Below are 16,669 nucleotides of genomic sequence, written 5' to 3'. Positions count from 1 at the left end.
GTGAAGTATTATCTCACTGTCTAGCAGGCTCGACCGGATCTTGTCAAGTCTGATGCAGCCTCCAGTACTCTGTACTACTAGTACAATGTCAAGCAACCATTGTGCCACCATGTTGACAATCGCAGTCTCTGTACTAATATCAAGCTCCATACTTACCTATGCCATGTTCAAGCTTCAAGCTTCAAGGCCCACTTGCATGCTGCGCATCAATCATAGCACATGCTGCGTCACGGCCGCGTGAAACCTCACCCACGCCGCGTCACAGCTACCACATGCCTTGCCACTTCAACTGTCGCACCACTCAGCCTTCACATGCTTTAAGTAAGTAATCCTGGAATCCGTGACTCTTGGCTCGCCTCTCAGACACTATAGCTAAAACATAGATGTTCCGCACATTGAAACGGCTCCTGTTACATATAGAACTGTTGCGCTCCCTCCCTCGGCTCGTGAGACACCACTCACAGGAGCTATTTCATCTCCGCATGCGGCACAGCACAAAATATGTGCCGGGCCAGGGACCCTAAAGTGTCAGTCCTTCTAGTAGCAGGACTGGCACTTCAGGTACCCCCAGTCCTTCTACTACATGAACTTGACGTGAGGAAAATATTGCCTGCCCTATTCATTAGGTCTCTAACTTGTGTGATTGACAGCGTGGCCCCTTCGTTAGCGATGACTCCGATGCCATATCTTCGGAGTCTGCAAACGAGTTATCCGAAGTTGTAGCTCCTTCGCTCTCGGCTGAAGAGGGCTGAAGAATGTGCGCCGTTAAACGTGTCGACGTGCTTTGCAGAGGGTCCAGAGAGGGATGGAAAAAAAGACATTGGCTGGTGTAGCTAGTAGTATGTCCCTATGATGAACAAAATGATGAAGGAATAGTCATGAACCTGCACAACTTGATCTGGGAGTTGAATTGGAACACTTGAGTCTTGCACTGGCTGGCGCGACGATCGTGGAAATCACCTTCCTTTTACGTCTCAAGTATCGGCTTGTGCCAAGTCGCGCAGTACTAAGTTCGTCACGAGCGGGTCATCATGGAGGGTCTCTTTTTCAACGTGGGTATACACTATCGACACGTCCTCTAAAGCTAATGGAAGCGCACCTTCTAGGTGAACAACGGATTTCTGGAAGGAATCGTCCGAGGCTACAAATCTGGCATACTCACTCAATCTCACTATGCCAGCTTGACTCAGTGCGAGACATTGGAAGGTCAGGAAGGGAGGGGAAATAAGCCAATTCTTGCTCACGCGCGCTTGACATAGATTTCAAAACGCAGCTGTCCGCGACTGACTATGGAAACTTCCTCGCGAACGAACCATCCCCGCTGTCCACCTCAACTATAGCAGACAAGGCAACACAGACTCTCGTGGATCACTTCAACTTTCTTCGCAGCAATTCTGTTGAGCCTCTGAGCAAGTTTTTGGATTACATCACGTGTGTAATGATCAATCATATGTTCCTGCGCTTATAGTTTGCAGGTATGGGTACATGATCGACAATGTCGTCCTACTCATAACGGGCACGCTCCACGAGAGGGATACGCATGAACTTCTCGAACGATGTCATCCACTGGGCATATTCGATACCATGCCCGCATTATGTGTGGCAACCAACGTAGAAGAGCTCTATCAGAGCGTATTGGTAGAAACGCCTCTAGGTATTTGTCCTGGCACGACCCCAACCCCACATACTAAATACCACGATCAGCGCCCTACTTCCGCGATTGCCTCTCTGCTGCTGATCTTGATGACATGAACATCGAGATCATCAGGAATACCGTCTACAAAGCGTATCTCGAGGATTTCTACAACTATGTCTCCACTATTGGTTCAACAACTGTGGAGGTCATGCACAACATTCTCGCCTTCGAAGCTGACAGACGAACGATAAACATCACCATCAATTCCTTTGACACAGAGCTCACCAAGGAGCAGCGTGCTAGACTTTTCCCTGCCATTGGGCGATTGTTCCCCGCAGGTAACAATGCTCTCGCCAAAGCAGATGACATAGACCAAGTTCGTCAAGTGTGCGATAACGTCGGCGAATATCGTTCATTTTTCGACAACTCGGCATCAGTCCAGGGCAACGGAGATCTTGGGGACTTTGGAGTAGCTGCACAGCTGGAGGATCGTTTCTTCCGCATGGAGGTACACCTCAACAAGCTGGCTTTTCTGCAGCAGTTCCAGTATGGCGTGTTCTACAGTTATGTGAAGCTGAAGGAACAGGAAATCCGAAACATCACATGGATAGCAGAGTGTATTGCGCAAGATGCGAGGGACAGGATGCACGATTTCATACCGATATTCTGAATGACACTACCTATTCGTACACTTTCACCTAATATTCAGTCCGAGTCATTCGAGTAGCATACGAATGTTGGTTGTTCAAGCATATCCACTTTTTCCGGGGACAATTGCGAATGCGGGACCCCCCTTCGCAAACATCTTCCGCACATCTTCAACAAGCTCTTCTGGCCGTTCAGAGGCAGCAAAATGGCCTCCTGTCTTATGATGAGACTCGATTACAACGTTGTTCACCCTGCGGAACCACCTGTGATTTCATGTTAGCTTCGTGGCAGCAAAGCTAATCGATAGAACGCACGCTGATGGGAAGACCAGGAGCTCTTTGGGGTAATACGACGCTCCCAAAGGAATGGTAGGGTAACTGGTACGACCGATATCGTAGAAATCGCTATACACCTCGGAGTAAATGCGATGGGCAGCACCGGGACCAGCACGGGAGAACCAGTATATAGAGATCCATGTCAGAACTGTTTCAAAAGTGGGTGAGTATTATACTAGGAAGTGGGACTGCTGCTACCTTGGTCATCGGTCCATCTATAGTCGTCAGTCCAGGTAACCAGTTTTTCATAAATCCAAGCAAGCAGAGCAACAGGGCTATCGGTAAGACTGTAAGCGAGTGTCTGCGGGAAGGATCTCTGCTCAACAAAGTAGCCGGATCCTTTGTTGCGATACCACGCGGTGCGTTCAAACCCTGCCTTTTCCTCTGCGGAATATGGGGTTAGCAGGTACGACAAGAAAGACAGAGGCGATTTCCAGGTCGGTGGGTCGGCCCTAGTCAAACATGAGATGAGTTGGTAGGCAAGCAGTGAGCGGGAAAATGACATACATCGGAAAGTTGGTGTGCCATGCCTTGACATGCTTTCCACCATACTTAGCAGCCATTCTTCGAGTGACCTGAAATTATATCAACGATAAATCTTGTCTACTTGTGAAACGTCACTTGCGACGAAACCCCAGTCGCCTCCCTGGGTCACTGCGAGAAAATGAGCAATCCATTGTAAGAGATGATGGCAATAGCGATATACCATACTCGTTGTACCCGAGGGAAATCATGAGTTTGTGAGTTACCTATATACACCAGTTAACATTTTGAGAGCTTAGGATGTGCGATGAACAATGACTACCTCGGCATATTGATCAAGACCAAAGCCTGGTTTGTGAGCGCCCTCCGAAAAGCCAAAACCAGGCAAGCTAAGCGCCACAACATGGAAGCTAGGATGTTTAGGGGACGACGCAGTCAAGAGGGACAAAATTCCCCTGATTTCTATGAAACTTCCAGGCCCTGGCTAGTGTAAGAAATATGTCGGTAAGTGTGTATAAGACCTACATCCATGACAAAATAACAAGGGAATGGCGTCAACAGTTTCGCTCTTCTTGTGAACATAGTGAATGTTCAGCGCGCCGAAACCATCCACGTCGATGTCGCGGGTGAACATCGGCAGCTCTTGGTTTAATTCCTTTTCATATTTGCGCCAATCGTACCCATTTTTCCACCTCTCCACGAGCCGCTTCATATCTGCCAAAGGTGGGCCGTGGTTCCATTCGATACCCTGGAGTTCATTAGGGAAAGTGGCAAGCTCAAGTTTAGCACGAAGGATCCTGAGTTTCTCGTCTGGGATGTTGATTTGAAAGGGGGTTTCAGACGGCATAGTGGTTGAAGTGCGAATGAGAGTGTTAGATCGGGGTCCATCCTGTGGTTTAATAGCTGCAGAGAGAAGAGAAAACCTTATGTTTCGTCTGGTGGGAAACGTCTATTCAAGACTTATCTCTTGTGTCTTCATTCTAGACCATCTTTAAATAAAATGCGCCAATCAATAGAACATGTTGTATCTTTGCCAGTACTTCCATAAGACACCGTGCACCTTGTGCTTTCCTTTTTATTGACACAGGCGAGGGCCTTCAGCCAGGACATATGAGATTAGGACATGTCTGCGCGTTGTGACTGGTATATGATGTCAGGGAAGTTGGCGCACAAGCGATATAACGGTGCAGAGTTGTCCATGCGCCAATACGTCCGAGCATCAGTCGAGAACCCGAAAGACAGCGAGTTCTGACTCTCGCAGCTACAATATTAAATATAGTCGCATAAGCTCAAGGTCGCTTTCGATATATCGTACATGGAGTATCTAGGGTGAAAGGTGAACATAAGTCGGATAATTTCGTGGTATATCCACAGATCATAAGTGCAAATATGCATTATAATCACCGTCAACTTTTTCAAGAATGTCGGCATTGAAATCGTCGACGGAGACATTGAGCAGTGACCCGTGAGTGATTGGCACAATCGAGGCATGCATTTGGATCGTACTAGATTTTAGGCTGGAATAGGAAGTTGATTGTGTCTTCGATATTTGAGCCAGGGAGGGGCGTTGACAGTAAGTATCCGAGTCCTCGTTGATGCCATCGATGAGTGAATGAGTGAAGGCGCGGAGCCTACAATCGAGCGACCACCAGGTCCCGGTATTGCAAAAGAAAATCATTCTATCATGATAGCGGAAAAGATCTGTGACACACATGGTGAGTAAATATTACTGTCTCGTCCACGCACTGAGCTAGCTAGGGAGCTACTTCACGTACAGTAGTCCTATGTGGCCATTGAAAGGAAGTCCTCCAAAAGGGAAGTTCGGGGAGTCGTGTACTAAGCGACTCCCCAAAACTTTTGTCCAATGGCAATCCCAAGCAATCCCCCCAAAAATGGCCAAAGTGTGAAAACTAGAGACTCGACAGCACAACAAGTTTTACCATTGTGACTATGATAGGCTCGAGCGGTCCGCGGTCCACAGGATCGAAGGAATGATAGTATGGGCGGCGATACATAGGTGAAGTAATGACTGTAATTTCTCATGACCTTGGCATCTGGAAGGGTGGATGTCCTAGCTTAGGTGAGCGTTTGTAAGTCAACATTTCTGGCGGTGTACGAAGTCCTGTTGCCTTTTACGGATATGCACGAGTCTGAGCTTGAGCGCTTGAGCTTCGACACAACTTCGACCTCGACAATCATCCTCGTGAGGTAGATCAGATTGGCCAGGTGATCCTTGTTCTCGTCACTTCAATTGTTCGCAACTCCGCATGTGGGGTAAATAAAAGACTTGATGCTGGCTTATCATCTCCTCGCTATAAGCGACTCGGGGCCCAGTGAGTACGTGATTTTCACATCTTTATCATGTTCGTGGCTTCTGGAGTCTGGACCTCAGTTTTTTGCTCCGGGTCGCGTTGTTATCAGCGATATTGTGTGCGCTGAGGAAGTGCTCCTCCGCAGATTCTCGAGTCTACAGTGTCAATCATTGTTCACACCAATACATGATACTCAGGCTCATCATGATATATTTGTTCCACGATAATCCACCCGCACTGTGCTGATTTGGCGGCTTCTGTTAAATCATTATTGCTGATTAAAACCAACCCTCCCGTCTCACAGCCTTGTCCCGTCCCAAGCTTTTACTGCACGTGGTGCTAATAAAAGTGTTTAGACCAAGTTCTCTGGCGGCTGATGAAACTCGATAAACCTTCACATCTTCTCTAGGCTACTATCCTTGAACGTTCATCACAATATATCTCGTGAGCAATAGCGGATCTAGCCAATAAGATGTAATAACTGCTCTGGGGTGGGGCATAATATTTATTCGTTGATCGCTAACCCAATACTACCGTTTCTAGTGCACCGGGCGAGGATCAACACCACAGCCCTTGAGAGGCAATCTCAACGCAGATGAGATAACTAGGTGCAATGACTGAGATATTCCGTCACCTGGTGTCTGAATTTCTTACCAGCCAGGTTCGATATCAATGCACTGTGCATTGTTGCGGTCATGCTCTTAACATGATACATATCAACGCCAACATCAGGCTGTCCGTGTACTGTATGTAATGCTGTACTTACCAGCCACCCGTCATTAACTGACCAGCGCTAGGGGTGCTATACATTACTAGAATTTGTGAGCTAGTTTATCCTGTAGAGAGTTTCAGCTTGACCCACGTTTGAGCCGTACGTCCCAAATATATTATGCAGCCGTATATCTGAGACACATTCACACATCTTCAGGCTACCGCAGCCTTGCCATCCAAATGAGGTTCGAGAAATTTGGATCACCAACAGCACATGCCACTGTATCGATACACGGCGAGAAGCAGGGGAGGTATCCCTAATGGTGACTCGTTCGGGGATGGGTCGATCTAGGGAACCAAAGGATATGTTTAGACAGGAGAAGAAGGTTCCCAAATAGGATGGCTAAGGAACGTTTGGCCGTGACTGTTTCCCGGAGATTGATACAGAGAAGCGCAGGAGTATGACAGGAATTAAGGTACATCCTGAATAGGATAGCTGGTGAGACTTGAGAAGCTGCTTTGCAGCCCTGGCATGAGTATTGATACAGGGAAGTCTGTATGTATACTGACCGAGAAGCTGCTTTTTAGCCCTGATACAGCATACTATTGTGGGGGTGGGGTCCTCATTGACTATCCCTGGTTTGTATTGAACACTGATATTTCCACAGGCTTCCTCCCCGCACATCGATGCATCAGCCTCCGAGATAGTCGACACACAACAGGCGCACGCCATCCGGGGTCAGCTGCGCTCTCTTTTGCACAGCTCTCGACTCATACTCGGACGTGTTTGCGCACGAACAACTTTATACCGCTCCGAGTCTCGCTTATGCGCCCGTCACGACACCCAATCATGTCCTAATCTCATATGTCCTGGCTGAAGGCCCTTACATCAACAAAAAGGAAAGCGCAAGGTGCACGGTGTCTTATGGAAGTACTGTCAAAGATAGGATTACCGCATTATTATTTTTAAATGGGCCAAAATGACGATACAAGAGATAAGTCTCGGATAGACGTTTCCCACCAGACGAAACAAGAGGTTAGCTCTTCTTCGTGCAGCTATTAAACCACAGGATGCACCAGGATGTATCAGTAACTCCCTCACTCGCATTTCGACCGCCATGCCATCCGAAACCCCCTTTCAAATCAACATCCCTGACAAGAAACTCAGTATCCTTCGAGCTAAACTCGAGCTTGCCACTTTCCCGGATGAACTTCAGGATATCGGCTGGAGGCACGGCCCGCCTTTGGCAGACATGAAGCGGCTCGTGGAGAGGTGGAAAAACGGGTACGACTGGCGCAAATATGAAAAGGAATTAAACCAAGAGCTGCCGATGTTCACCCGCGACATCGACGTGGATGGTTTCGGCGCGCTGAATATTCACTATGTTCACAAGAAGAGCGAAACTGTTGATGCCATTCCCTTGTTGTTTTGTCATGGATGTAGGTCTTGTCCACGCTTACCGACATGTTTCTGACATTAGCTAGGGCCTGGAAGTTTCATAGAAATCAGGGGAATGTTGTCCCTCTTGACTGCGTCGTCCCCTAAACATCCTAGCTTCCATGTTGTGGCGCTTAGCTTGCCTGGTTTTGGCTTTTCGGAGGGCGCTCACAAACCAGGCTTTGGTCTTGATCAATATGCTGAGGTAGTTGTTGTTCATAGTACATCCTAAGCTCTTAAGATGTTGACTAAAGTATCTAGGTAACCCATAAACTCATGATTGCTCTCGGGTACAACGAGTATGGCACGTCACTGTTGCCATTATCTTCTACAGCGGATTTGCTCATTTTCTCGCAGTGACAGAGGGAGGCGACTGGGGTTTCCTTGTGAGCGACATTTCACAAATAGACGGAATTTATCGTTAATATACTCTCAGATCACTCGGAGAATGGCTGCTAAGTATGGTGGAAAGCATGTCAAGGCATGGCACACCAATTTTCCGATGTACGTTCTTTTCTCGGTCACTGCTCGCATCTCATGTTTAACTAGGGCCGACCCGCCGACTTGGAAATCGCCCCTGTCTTTCTTGTCGTACTTGCTAACCCCTTATTCCGCAGAGGAAAAGGCAGGACTTGAGCGCACCGCGTGGTATCGCAACAAGTCATCCGGCTACTTTGTTGAGCAGAGCACCTTCCCACAGACACTCGCTTACGGTTTTACGGATAGCCCTGTTGCACTGCTTGGTTGGTTTTACGAGAAATTGGTCATCTGGACCGACGACTACAAATGGACTGATGACGAAGGTAGCAGCAGTCAGTCACACTTCCCAATACAATACTCACCTGCTACTAAAATAGCTCTGACATGGATCTCTATATACTGGTTCTCCCGTGCTGGTCCCGGTGCTGCCCATCGCATTTACTCCGAGGTGTATGGCGATTTCTACAACTTGGGTCGTACTAGTTACCCCACTATTCCTATGGGAGCGTCGTATTTCCCAAAGGAGCTCCTACTCTTACCCTCAGCGTGCGTTCTATCAATCAGCTTTGCTGCCACGAAACTGACATGAGATCGTAGGTGGCTGCGCAGGTTGAATAACGTTGTGATCGAGTCCTATCATAAGTCAGGAGGCCATTTTGCTGCCTATGAACGGCCGGAAGAGCTTACTGAAGATGTGCGAAAGATGTTCGCGAAGGGGGGTCCCGCATTCGCAGTTGTCCCTGGAAAAAGTGGATATGCTTGAACAACCAACGTTCGTATGCTACTTGAATGATTCGGACTGAACATTGGGTGGAAGTGTACGATAGGTAGTGTCATTCAGAATATCGGTATGAAATCATGTATCCTGTCCCTTGCATCTTGCGTAATAACCATATGATAATTCGACCCTGTTCCTTTAGCGTCACATAACTCACATGTTCTTCATCAGTGTGCCAGAGATGATTCAATCCAGATGGACTATTTCGCACGGTAGCTGAAACAACAATACGACGGTTCTAGGAGATACCTGGTGGAGTGGGCTCTGCCAATGTGTACGCTGGATTGTACAACCCGGTGATGCGTTGCTCTACTGCCCTTCTGCTAACTCCGCCCCAAGCACTACCGAACCCCTCTGCCACCTCGCGAGCAAACTATACTGATTATGATACCGAAATTTTGAATTACATTGGATATTTGTACACTTGCACTCAATATTCATTCCAAACGCGAGGAATGCTGGTTGTTCAAACATATCCAGTTCTTCCGGGGACAATTGCAAACGCAGGGCCCCCCTTCGCAAACATCTTCCGTATATCCTGAACAAGCTCTTCCGGGTGTTCAGTGGCGGCAAAATGGCCTCCTATCTTATGATGGGACTCAAAAACAACGTTGTTCGACTTGCGCAGCCACCTACAAACTCATATTAGCTTCAGCAAAGTTGACTGGTAGAAACGCACGCTGCGGGCAAAACTATGATTTCCTTCGGGAAAAACGATGCTCCCATAGGAATAGTAGGATTTTGGCCTATATCCTCGCAATCGGCACGCAATTCAAAGTAAATGCGAAGGGAGGCAGCGGGTCCGTCGCGGGAGAACCAGTACAATGAGATCCATGTCAGCACTATTTGAAACAGTTGAGCGATATCCAGGAAAGCAATATTTCTGTTACCTTCATCATCAGACCAATTGTAATTGTCTGTCCAAAGGATCAATTTCTCGTAGATCCAAGCAAGCAAGCCAACAGGGCTATCGGTGAGACTGTAACCGAGTGTCTGCGGCTGGGTGCTCTGTTGGCTGGAGTAGCCTTGTCCTTTGGTATGGAACCACGTGGTACGTTCGATGCCTGCTTTTTCCTCTATAGACAATGGGGTTAGCAAGAAAGACAGGAAAAACAGGGGTGATCTCCAGCTCGGTGGTTTGGCGCTACATAGACGAGAATGAGTCGAGGTGTGTGCGGAGCGAGAAAATGGCATACATTGGAAAGTTGGTGTGCCATGCCTTGTGATGCCTCCCACCATACACAGAAGCCATTCTCCTAGTAATCTGAGGATATATTAACGATAAGTCAGGTCAACTTGTAACACATGACTCACAAGGCCACCCCAGTCACCTCCATGGGTAACTGTAAGAGAAATGAATAGATTCGTTGATCCACTCGAGGAATTACTCAGTAACGTACCATACTCGTTGTACCCGAGAGCGACCATGAGTTTGTGAGCTACCTGGGTACACAGTCGATATGTAGAGAGATTAGAATTTGTAATGAATAGTAGTCACCTCAGCATACTGATCAATACCAAAGCCTTGTTTGTGGGGAGCCTCCGAAAACCCAAAACCGGGCAAACTAAGCGCCACAACATGAAAGCTAGGATGTTCAGGGACGGATGCAGTCAGGAGGGGCAAAATCTTCCCGACTTCCAAGAAGCTTCCAGGCCCTAGTTAAGGTCAAAATATGTTGGTCTGCGAGCATGCAAATTGACCTACATCCGTGGCAAAACAACAGCGGAATAGCGTCAACAGTTTCGCTCTTCTTGTGAACATAATGAATATTCAGCGCGCCGAAACCATCCACGTCGATATCGCGTGTAAACATCGGCAGCTGCTCGTTGATTTCTTTTTCATATTTGCGCCAGTCGTACCCGTTTTTCCACCTCTCTGTGAGCCGCTTGATATCCGCCAGAGGTGCACCATACTTCCACCCAGCATCCTCCAGTTCATTCGGGAAACTAGCGAGTTCAAGTTTAGCACGGAGGGTAGTCAATTTCTCATCGGGGACGTTGATTTGGAAAGGAGTTTCAGATGACATGGTAGTCAAAGCGTAAGTGAGATATGTATAACTGGCTGAATCATACTATGACTATAGGAGGTACTGTATAAGGAAACTTCCCACATATCATGGGACACGCACCTCTTACCTTTGGAGCGTTCGGTCGCACTAAACAACACAAAACATGCACGTGATTTTACACCACAGCGTCCGAACATATAAATATCAGTTAGCAATGGATTCTTTCAACGATAAATAGATATCCGACCTGTCATCTTTTGGAGGACCTCTAAACCGGAGGACGGAAAAGCGCACGAATCAGACATAAGTCACTGAAAAAGAGAAGAGAGTATGAAGTCGCACTACGGTCAATGATAAACAATATGAAACATCAATAAATAATCACTATCATTACGTCATACGACTTGGACCGCTCAGCCATGAGGAATAGCATCACATCAAGTCTGTCATTGAGTGCATAAGTCGAGTCGGGTGGAAAGGCATCAACCAATGCATGATACCTCAGATGATGCAATAACCACCCAAAAAACAATAGTGAGTAAATGTCCAACTTATGTAACACTGGCTCCCCAAGGTGATCATTTGCTACTTCCCCTAGGACTGTGATCCATGTCTGTATCTCGTTCGGTGCTTTACTATGATGTTCGTACTTAGCGAGGGTTCCAACAGAATCTCGCAGTCGATGCCTCATCAGTTTGATAGGTATGCTTGAGGCTCTCTGACATTTCCTGATTCTCCACTCCACACTCAGCAGACCCCATATTATTGTCATGCTCATTCGCGAGAGACGTGCAGTTCAGCCATGAGTCTACACGATTCATTCCTTTCATTCTCCTTGGCCCATCGGATGGAGAAGATCGCATCTGAGCACTAATGAGTTATCGGCCATCTGGCTTCACGATTCGCAGTATTTATATGTCTAGATAGTGGAACACCAACGCGCAGAATCAGCTGTCAAGGCACTTTCGCTGATTCTCGTTGTATTTTAACATCACCCATCAGGGACCAGGTTACTTGCTAAACTCGGACGTTCCGGATAATTTCACCTTGCCACTTGGTTCAAGCGCGGCTGATTCGTTCCAGTAGTGATATAACGAGAAATAACTTTGCCTGGACCTTTCAAATATACTTTGAAACACCATGTGTTAAATAAATATCACGACGGATCCTCCACCAAATTTCTCCTCCCTGGAGACCACTCGGCAAGCATGTCCCTACACAGTACCAGCTGCTAGTTGATACATGTACGCTCCTGGAAAACAATCGAATTCATGCTAGTTTCTGCGTCAGAATTTTCCACGAGTTTGGCGTGGTCCCGGCACAAACATCTGCACGACCAATAAGAACACCTCCGAGTGTCGAAACTGCAATAAAATTCGAATTCTACAGAAATGATGAGCAGTGGTTGCACGTAAATATCAGTAAAAGATCGCCGCACCTCGATTTCTGCAGAGAGAACAGCAAGATGCAGGAGACACAAACAATGCTAACGTGTGCGAAACTTGAGCAGAAAAACATAACCACGTTCGCATCACAAGCTCACCTTGCAAAGTGAAGAATGTGAGATTGTTCCCGATGGTCGATCCTGTCGATGGGCCGAGTCGACGCAGCTCATGCTCCCGAAACCCTCTGATAACTCCGCTCCAAACGCTGCCGCCCTCTGCCACCTAACCTCCTCCCTAGGGGTCCCCTACTTCGCTAGTCATGATGTACATAAATTCGTGACCTTCGCAATGAATTCATTACCAGGGGAAGTTTACTCTCTGTTTGTTTTCAGACATCAAAGGCAAACACAAAATGACAGACGGGACTGGCAAGGTGGCAAATTCGACGGCTGATGATGAAGAGTCGCGAGCAAACCATACTGATTGTGCCATGACATACATGATACCGAAATTACATTGCCTGTTTGTATACTTTCACTCGATATTCATTCCAAACGTGAGGAATGCTGGTTGTTCAAGCATATCCAGTTCTTCCGGGGACAATTGCGAACGCAGGGCCTCCCTTCGCAAACATCTTCCGGATATCTTGAACAAGCTCTTCCGGCTGTTCAGTGGCAGCAAAATGGCCTCCTGTCTTATGATGGGACTCAAAAACAATGTTGTTCGACCTGCGCAGCCACCTACAAACTCATATTAGCTTCAGCAAAGTTGATTAATAGAAACGCACGCTGCGGGCAAAACTATGAGTTCCTTTGGAAAAAACGATGCTCCCATAGGAATAGTAGGATTTTGGCCTATATCCTCGCAATCGGCACGTAATTCAAAGTAAATGCGAAGGGAGGCAGCGGGTCCGTCGCGGGAGAACCAGTACAATGAGATCCATGTCAACACTATTTGAAACAGTTTAGCGATATCCAGGAAAGCAATATTGCTGTTACCTTCATCATCAGACCAATTGTAATTGTCTGTACAAAGGATCAGTTTCTCGTAGATCCAAGCAAGCAGGCCAACAGGGCTGTCGGTGAGACTGTAACCGAGTGTCTGCGGCTGGGTGCTCTGTTGGCTGGAGTAGCCTTGTCCTTCGGTATAGAACCACGTGGTACGTTCGATGCCTGCCTTTTCCTCTATAGACAATGGGGTTAGCAAGAAAGACAAGAAAAACAGGGGCGATCTCCAGCTCGGTGGTTTGACACTACATAGACGAGAATGAGTCGAGGTGTGTGCGGAGTGAGAAAATGACATACATTGGAAAGTTGGTGTGCCATGCCTTGTGATGCCTCCCACCATACACAGAAGCCATTCTCCTAGTAATCTGAGGATATCTCAATGATAAGTCATGTCTACTTGTAAAATATGACTCACAAAGCCACCCCAGTCACCTCCCTGGGTAACTGTAAGCAAATTCGTTGATCCATTTGAGGAATAACAGCGGTAACTCAGTAACGTACCATACTCGTTGTACCCGAGAGCGACCATGAGTTTGTGAGCTACCTGGGTACACAGTCGATATGTAGAGAGATTAGAATTTGTAATGAATAGTAGTCACCTCAGCATACTGATCAATACCAAAGCCTTGTTTGTGGGGAGCCTCCGAAAACCCAAAACCGGGCAAACTAAGCGCCACAACATGAAAGCTAGGATGTTCAGGGACGGATGCAGTCAGGAGGGGCAAAATCTTCCCGACTTCCAAGAAGCTTCCAGGCCCTAGTTAAGGTCAAAATATGTTGGTCTGCGAGCATGCAAATTGACCTACATCCGTGGCAAAACAACAGCGGAATAGCGTCAACAGTTTCGCTCTTCTTGTGAACGTAATGAATATTCAGCGCGCCGAAACCATCCACGTCGATATCGCGTGTAAACATTGGCAGCTGCTCGTTGATTTCTTTTTCATATTTGCGCCAGTCGTACCCGTTTTTCCACCTCTCTGTGAGCCGCTTGATATCCGCCAGAGGTGCACCATACTTCCACCCGGCATCCTCCAGTTCATTCGGGAAACTAGCGAGTTCAAGTTTAGCATGGAGGGTGGTTAATTTCTCGTCGGGGACGTCGATTTGGAAAGGAGTTTCAGATGACATGGTTGTCAAAGCGCAAGTGAGAGATGTGTAGTTCAATAGGAGGTACTCCATAAGGAAACTTCCCACAGACCAGATATGAGTCCGCTGGCAGGAGATTCCCATCGTCACTAGCAAGCTTCCGTACAGTGTTCGGTACATGACACTCCAAATTGGACCGTTCGAGTCTGTTGCATATCATACAAGTATTACTAGTGTAGCGAAATTTGACCATGAGTGACATTTCCTCCTATAGTGTTGCAGGAATGCGAGGATAAAAACCGTAAGGAAGTCGTGCGCAAGAGCGCTGAGCCTGGCCACAATGTTTCATCATCAGAAATATATTCGTGTTGACGCGGTCCAATCCTGGCGGAGTTCAAAACCTAACCTCGTCCATCCAAAAAAGTAGTAGATTGGCCCGACATATCCTCCTGCCGCGTTGCAAGAGTACGAGGTAGGGAAGTAGACAAGTCAACTTTCTACTTTGTTTCTGGCCGAGAATACCAGTAAGAAAACATCCTACCGTCGACTGAGGGCGAATGGCGGTAAGTACGACAGCCACTGAATCCGTGGAGCGACCGATAAATTACCGAAACCTAGATGCGGCTGGAGCCCGGATGTTTAAGTATAAGATATTGTTCGTCTCCGAATAGAAACAGTGCCGTGATGTTTATGTGACAAGTCTCTCGCACCAACCTAGTGATCCGTCTTAATGGCATAATGCATGCCAACATCGAAAGATATGATAGCTTCCTCTCAAGCCTGTGTACACCATCGTCCAGCACATGGACCGAAGCTCAGGAATCTGCGAGTATCTTTACAGATCTTGAGTTTGACGCAAGGCTCAGGTTTACTCTGCTAGGTTTTGCTCGAGCCCTACACATACATCACTGCCAACACGGGGAAAAAGACCACAGAAAAGCTTGTCCAAGCCTTCAACCTCTGGCTTAATGTTCCTAAGGACAAGCTTGCGGTCATCATCCGTGTTGTCAGTCTTTTCCATAATGCCGGTCTCTTGTACGTCTTTCCAAGAGTTATCGGACTGATTTCAACACTAACTAATCTTCATATCTACAGGGTAGACGACATTGAAGACGGCTCTCAGCTGAGACGTGGGATTACAGGCATGTCTGCTATTGGCGATATCCGTGAAGGGGTCATTGATATCTTCCAGTCGCGCATAAAGTATATGGCATTCCCCGTACCATCAATGCCGCCAATTACGTCTACTTCCTAGCATATCAGGAGTTGTCCTCCCTGAGGCCCAAAGGGCAGCGTCGCGCTTGTGATTCTAGTGCAAGTCCAGACAGTGGGCTCAGGGACGACAGTTCCACCGCCGAGAAACCCGAACGCCTTATTTCCGATCGCGACCTGGACCTTGTAGTGAATGGTATGCCATCCGTCACCATTGTTTCATAGACAGTCCTGACATAAAGACGAGGATAGCCGAGCTCATATCATCCCACCATGGACAGGGATTGGACATCCTCTGGCGTGATACCCTCAGCTGTCCCACAGAAGATGAGTATGTGCAGATGGTAAAAGACAGTAGGTCGTCGTCATTGTCTATAAGAAACCATTTTGAACATGGCTACTCAGAAACAGGCAGTCATCTGAGGGCTACTGCCAAACTCATGATGGCATGTGCTACGACGAACACGAACGTGTGAGTCTCAAATGGAGTCTTGATTTTTCGTGGATTGAATGACTCCCGTCCTAGTGACTATGTCCCTTTGTCCAATCTCATTGGAATTTATTACCAAATACGCGATGATTACATGAATCTCCAGAGCGATGAGGTTGGTCTCCAATCTAATTTTTTGGAGACGTGACCCGAATATTCTCTCAGTACACAGACACGAAGGGGTTTGCAGAAGATTTATCTGAAGGAAAATTCTTTTTCCCTGTTGTTCACGGCATCCTCGAACAGCCTGAAAACCAACTGATCATGGGTGAGTTCAAACATGTCGACTGCCACCTCATTTGATTTCAATGATATTGTCAGATGTCCTACAAAAACGTCCCGAGACTCCTACTCTCAAGCATCGCGCTATCGAGTATCTCAGAAACACCACCAAGTCGTTTGATTACACCCTAGCAGTGCTCCATAAGTTGGAGCAACAAGCCAGGGGAGAAGTTGAGAGACTTGGCGGAAACCCGATATTATCTGCGCTTTTGGACAAGCTTCATGTCGATGCATGAAACATCATGCCCTTCTTGTGTACTGTATTGTCATGGCTTACTGGCTTAGTCGATCCTCGCAAATGTCCAGATCATATGTGCCCGTTACTGCCAGTGGTAGTATGTACCACTGGAAAACTCGGTGACCTCGAGTATCTCATC

The 16,669-nt window shown here is 47.3% G+C and overlaps 7 protein-coding genes across 7 annotated transcripts; 3 read left to right on the top strand and 4 right to left on the bottom strand.

The window, feature by feature from the left end:
• The first annotated feature begins 1,001 nt into the window (after window positions 1-1,001).
• On the top strand, window positions 1,002-2,540 carry HD556DRAFT_1418246 (ATPase V0 complex subunit D). Its single transcript, XM_041304409.1, has 5 exons — window positions 1,002-1,052; window positions 1,107-1,206; window positions 1,260-1,431; window positions 1,476-1,654; window positions 1,705-2,540. Exons 1-5 carry the CDS (start codon window positions 1,032-1,034, stop codon window positions 2,304-2,306), a joined length of 1,074 nt encoding a protein of 357 aa, XP_041153444.1. The 5' UTR covers window positions 1,002-1,031; the 3' UTR covers window positions 2,307-2,540.
• Window positions 2,382-3,949, bottom strand: HD556DRAFT_1531275 (Alpha/Beta hydrolase protein; the record flags this gene model as incomplete). Its single annotated transcript, XM_041309492.1, has 8 exons — window positions 2,382-2,547; window positions 2,599-2,767; window positions 2,818-3,071; window positions 3,127-3,194; window positions 3,227-3,273; window positions 3,326-3,368; window positions 3,425-3,582; window positions 3,628-3,949. 8 exons carry the CDS (start codon window positions 3,947-3,949, stop codon window positions 2,382-2,384), a joined length of 1,227 nt encoding a protein of 408 aa, XP_041153443.1.
• A 3,102-nt stretch (window positions 3,950-7,051) lies between these two features.
• On the top strand, window positions 7,052-8,963 carry HD556DRAFT_79111 (Alpha/Beta hydrolase protein). The gene is made up of 8 exons (XM_041311642.1): window positions 7,052-7,565; window positions 7,611-7,768; window positions 7,825-7,867; window positions 7,921-7,949; window positions 8,000-8,067; window positions 8,113-8,366; window positions 8,421-8,589; window positions 8,641-8,963. Exons 1-8 carry the CDS (start codon window positions 7,244-7,246, stop codon window positions 8,804-8,806), a joined length of 1,209 nt encoding a protein of 402 aa, XP_041153442.1. The 5' UTR covers window positions 7,052-7,243; the 3' UTR covers window positions 8,807-8,963.
• A 261-nt stretch (window positions 8,964-9,224) lies between these two features.
• Window positions 9,225-11,195, bottom strand: HD556DRAFT_1418198 (Alpha/Beta hydrolase protein). The gene is made up of 8 exons (XM_041304408.1): window positions 10,527-11,195; window positions 10,320-10,477; window positions 10,222-10,264; window positions 10,136-10,164; window positions 10,018-10,085; window positions 9,712-9,965; window positions 9,501-9,663; window positions 9,225-9,453 (listed from the first exon to the last, which is right to left on the bottom strand). Exons 1-8 carry the CDS (start codon window positions 10,846-10,848, stop codon window positions 9,288-9,290), a joined length of 1,203 nt encoding a protein of 400 aa, XP_041153441.1. The 5' UTR covers window positions 10,849-11,195; the 3' UTR covers window positions 9,225-9,287.
• An 822-nt stretch (window positions 11,196-12,017) lies between these two features.
• On the bottom strand, window positions 12,018-12,502 carry HD556DRAFT_1418193 (uncharacterized protein). The gene is made up of 2 exons (XM_041304407.1): window positions 12,269-12,502; window positions 12,018-12,213 (listed from the first exon to the last, which is right to left on the bottom strand). Exons 1-2 carry the CDS (start codon window positions 12,360-12,362, stop codon window positions 12,062-12,064), a joined length of 246 nt encoding a protein of 81 aa, XP_041153440.1. The 5' UTR covers window positions 12,363-12,502; the 3' UTR covers window positions 12,018-12,061.
• Window positions 12,503-12,779: 277 nt separating this feature from the next.
• Window positions 12,780-14,380, bottom strand: HD556DRAFT_1418185 (Alpha/Beta hydrolase protein). Its single transcript, XM_041304406.1, has 8 exons — window positions 14,029-14,380; window positions 13,822-13,979; window positions 13,724-13,766; window positions 13,638-13,666; window positions 13,520-13,587; window positions 13,214-13,467; window positions 13,003-13,165; window positions 12,780-12,955 (listed from the first exon to the last, which is right to left on the bottom strand). Exons 1-8 carry the CDS (start codon window positions 14,348-14,350, stop codon window positions 12,790-12,792), a joined length of 1,203 nt encoding a protein of 400 aa, XP_041153439.1. The 5' UTR covers window positions 14,351-14,380; the 3' UTR covers window positions 12,780-12,789.
• Window positions 14,381-15,188: 808 nt separating this feature from the next.
• Window positions 15,189-16,528, top strand: HD556DRAFT_1248908 (isoprenoid synthase domain-containing protein; the record flags this gene model as incomplete). Its single annotated transcript, XM_041298802.1, has 8 exons — window positions 15,189-15,343; window positions 15,404-15,474; window positions 15,501-15,716; window positions 15,773-15,874; window positions 15,926-15,992; window positions 16,047-16,125; window positions 16,176-16,278; window positions 16,332-16,528. Coding segments are annotated over 8 exons (990 nt in total), but the record flags the coding sequence as incomplete, so codon positions are not given.
• Between the last annotated feature and the right edge of the window lie 141 nt (window positions 16,529-16,669).

Source organism: Suillus plorans (assembly GCF_016647745.1).
Source record: "Suillus plorans strain S12 chromosome Unknown HD556scaffold_100, whole genome shotgun sequence".
Classification (NCBI taxonomy): Eukaryota; Fungi; Basidiomycota; class Agaricomycetes; order Boletales; family Suillaceae; genus Suillus; species Suillus plorans.
The sequence above is the reverse complement of the archived record's forward strand: the minus strand, read 5'-3'. Positions and strand labels throughout refer to the sequence as shown.